This window comes from Malus domestica, chromosome 16, assembly GCF_042453785.1.
Source record: "Malus domestica chromosome 16, GDT2T_hap1".
Lineage (NCBI taxonomy): Eukaryota > Viridiplantae > Streptophyta > Magnoliopsida > Rosales > Rosaceae > Malus > Malus domestica.
In genome coordinates, this window is record NC_091676.1 from 25,121,664 (window position 1) to 25,124,575 (window position 2,912).

The 2,912-nt window shown below is 34.3% G+C and overlaps 1 protein-coding gene across 1 annotated transcript; it reads left to right on the top strand.

Annotated features, from left to right (window-relative positions):
- The first annotated feature begins 1,220 nt into the window (after nt 1-1,220).
- LOC103452920 (homeobox-leucine zipper protein HAT22-like) lies at nt 1,221-2,684 on the top strand. The gene is made up of 3 exons (XM_008392448.3): nt 1,221-1,612; nt 1,926-2,005; nt 2,105-2,684. The coding sequence occupies exons 1-3, from the start codon at nt 1,265-1,267 to the stop codon at nt 2,367-2,369; spliced, it is 693 nt and encodes a 230-aa protein (XP_008390670.2). The 5' UTR covers nt 1,221-1,264; the 3' UTR covers nt 2,370-2,684.
- Nucleotides 2,685-2,912: the final 228 nt, after the last annotated feature.

Genomic DNA, 2,912 nt, shown 5'->3' on the forward strand with positions numbered 1-2,912 from the left:
TTTTTTTACAAGATCTTAAAAAATAATTGAATAAAAAACGCATATTGCATGATAAGATGATGAAAGAATAGGAATATAAAATTTACATGGTTAAAATTATTGCAATACATTACAGGATAGCCCATAACAAGAAAGTCATGATCCGATATTGTATTTCAGGAGGATGTTCAGACTCTAAGAAATGTGTGATGTCCTCCTATAAGCAATGTAGTTCAATGATCAAGATTTAGAATGAATTAAATCATAAATGACTCTTTTTCTGTTTACGATTGGTTTTAGGGTTTAGGGTTCATGAAGATGAATTACTTAGAAACCTTATTTATTTTAGGGGTGTGATCTTAGAAACCTTATTTATTTTAGGGGTGTGATATCCACACATCCCTTTTTACTTCTCCCACACCTTTTTGGTTTTCGGCCGTCGGATCGGATGAATTGAAGAATATTAACAGACAGAAATTAACAAAGGATGTGTGAAGTAAAAAGGGATGTGTGGAGCACATCCCTTTATTTTATTCCCCACCAACATAGTAAGATTATAAGAAATATATTTCCTTCATATTAATCGCCACAAAATAAAAATTTATTTATTCCGTCCTTCCTTTTAATACACCTTGAATTCTACGAGTTACATAATTTATACTAATTCTAAATACCAAACAAGCCCTGGATGTCATTTTCAAACATCCTCCTTGCGAGTCAGTTAACCAAAACAAAAGTGACATAGTGATGGTAATTAAATTGCTAAACGATTTTCTATTCAACTGATTTTTTCTTTTAAATCCTAGGAAAGATGCTTTCACTTTTCACTGTTTGAGAGGTCCCATAGTTGAACAAAATTCTGCAAATTATTGGATATGAATTCTTTTTGTTTGTTTTTTAAGAGTGGACGTAGATATTGTTGTTACGACGAAAGTCAACTTTGTGGAAGATAAAAAAAAAGCTCAATAAAAATCATTAAGCCATGGAATTCCTGAAGTCAAACATATGGCATTGAAGGAGGTTTGGGTTTCCTAATAGGAGTCAAACTTTTAACGCCTTCCTTTACTCTTTCTTCCATTATATACTCTACTTTGCATTAGTACATTAAAACGGGTCATTTGGTGTAAGTAATTCCTCAATCAAAATTATTATTAGGACTAATAACTGATTGAAATTCAACTCCCATAATAAAATCTCTATCAAATATCCCTTTATTCCCCCTCCCATTTCACAATTATATTCATCTCCCCCCCCCCCCCCCCCTCTCTCTCTCTCTCTCTCAAAAATGGGTGATGTTGAAGAAGCATGCAACACAAAGCTCCAACTAGGGCTTGGTGTGTGTGAATATGCTTCAAGGCAAGAGAAGAAGGATAATCCTCTGGTTTGCTTGGACCTATCATTTGCGCTTTGCCCGAAACAGGAGGTTCCTAATTTGGACGATCACATTGCAAATGGATCAAGCGTGAGGACAATGGATGTAGATGAAGAAAGTTATGAGAGAAGCATCGATCACACCAATAACAAGAGTGTTATCATGAACAACAAAAATGGTGTGAGAAAGAAACTGAGGCTCACAGAAGAGCAGTCCACCTTGTTGGAAGAGAGCTTCAACCGGCATAGCACCCTTAATCAGGTACGTATTAAACCTTCATCTCAGATGATATAACCATATTCTATTTTAGATATAAACGATATTCTATTTTAAATTTATATAAAAACTATAAGAAGGGGGATTTGAACTCAAGTGCACAAGGGGGAGCAGTTCTATTATAATTGTTTATTTTCAAAACTTCGTCATGAAGATTGGTTCATCAGCATAGCATAAAGGTTAATGAAAAAGATAAGGAAAAGAGATTGACGGTTTGCTTTGTCAAGAACTGTTTAATTTCTTAATATTATTATTATTATTAGTTTGTTCAATTTATATTTTCAACCAAATTTTTTAGGTCCAGAAACAGTCACTTGCTGAGCAATTAAATCTGAAGCCAAGACAAGTTGAAGTTTGGTTTCAGAACAGAAGAGCAAGGTGACTCATAAATAGAAATTATTCTCGTATCAAACAATTTGACATGTTATATATGTTCTCAAAGGGCAACACCCATTAACTGATGTCTATGCATCACAGGACAAAGTTGAAGCAAACAGAAGTAGACTGTGAGTTCTTAAAGAAATGTTGTGAAAGTCTAAGTGACGAGAATCGAAGGTTGAAGAAAGAGTTGCAGGAGTTGAAATCATTAAACGCGAACGGGACATCACCATTGTACATTCAGAAGGCTACAATGCCTCCGGTGTGCCTATCTTGTGAGAAAATGGTAAAAGCTCAGGAAAATAACCCAGCTGCTGCGACGAATGCAGAAGATCTCAATGTGGTCCGAAAGAGTAGTAATTAATAAAGTGCAGTGCGGCTTTGACGGTACAAATTAACTAGAGAGATTGGATGGTATAACTTCATAGCTATAACCACAGCCAATATTTATAGGTGCAACAAGTAATGAAGTATCGATCAGATCGATCAATCAACAACTACCCACATGAGTAAAATGATTTATATGAATTACAATGAGGGGTCCAAGTGTTGTACTAATTATAGAAAAGAATAAGCTAGAAAAGAAGAATTAATGTTAAACTGTCATAACCTTCGCAAGGATTTATTTGATTTGACCTGAATGTTTTTTTATCTACCTGCACCTTTGTTTTACCATATGTACTTTTGCTTGTTTGGAAATGCTTCTTTAAAAGCACTTCTATTATAAACACATGTGATGATCATGGGGATTCTCAAATCATATAAGTTCATCGTACATCGTAGGGTCAGAAATCATTGTAAATTTTTTTCATTTTTTTATTTTTGAAGCAAATGTACGATATTCATTAAGCAAATCAAAATACGTACAAACTGAAGATAGTGTGCATAATGGGCCTCGATAAAAACC

What these genes read in the sequence shown, in the direction of transcription:
- LOC103452920 (XM_008392448.3), top strand. Translation starts at nt 1,265, where the DNA reads ATGGGTGATGTTGAAGAAGCATGCAACACAAAGCTCCAACTAGGGCTT. An exon ending in GGCATAGCACCCTTAATCAG is followed by an intron (nt 1,613 to 1,925) that starts GTACGTATTAAA and finishes CAAATTTTTTAG; the next exon opens with GTCCAGAAACAGTCACTTGC. An exon ending in TTTCAGAACAGAAGAGCAAG is followed by an intron (nt 2,006 to 2,104) that starts GTGACTCATAAA and finishes TATGCATCACAG; the next exon opens with GACAAAGTTGAAGCAAACAG.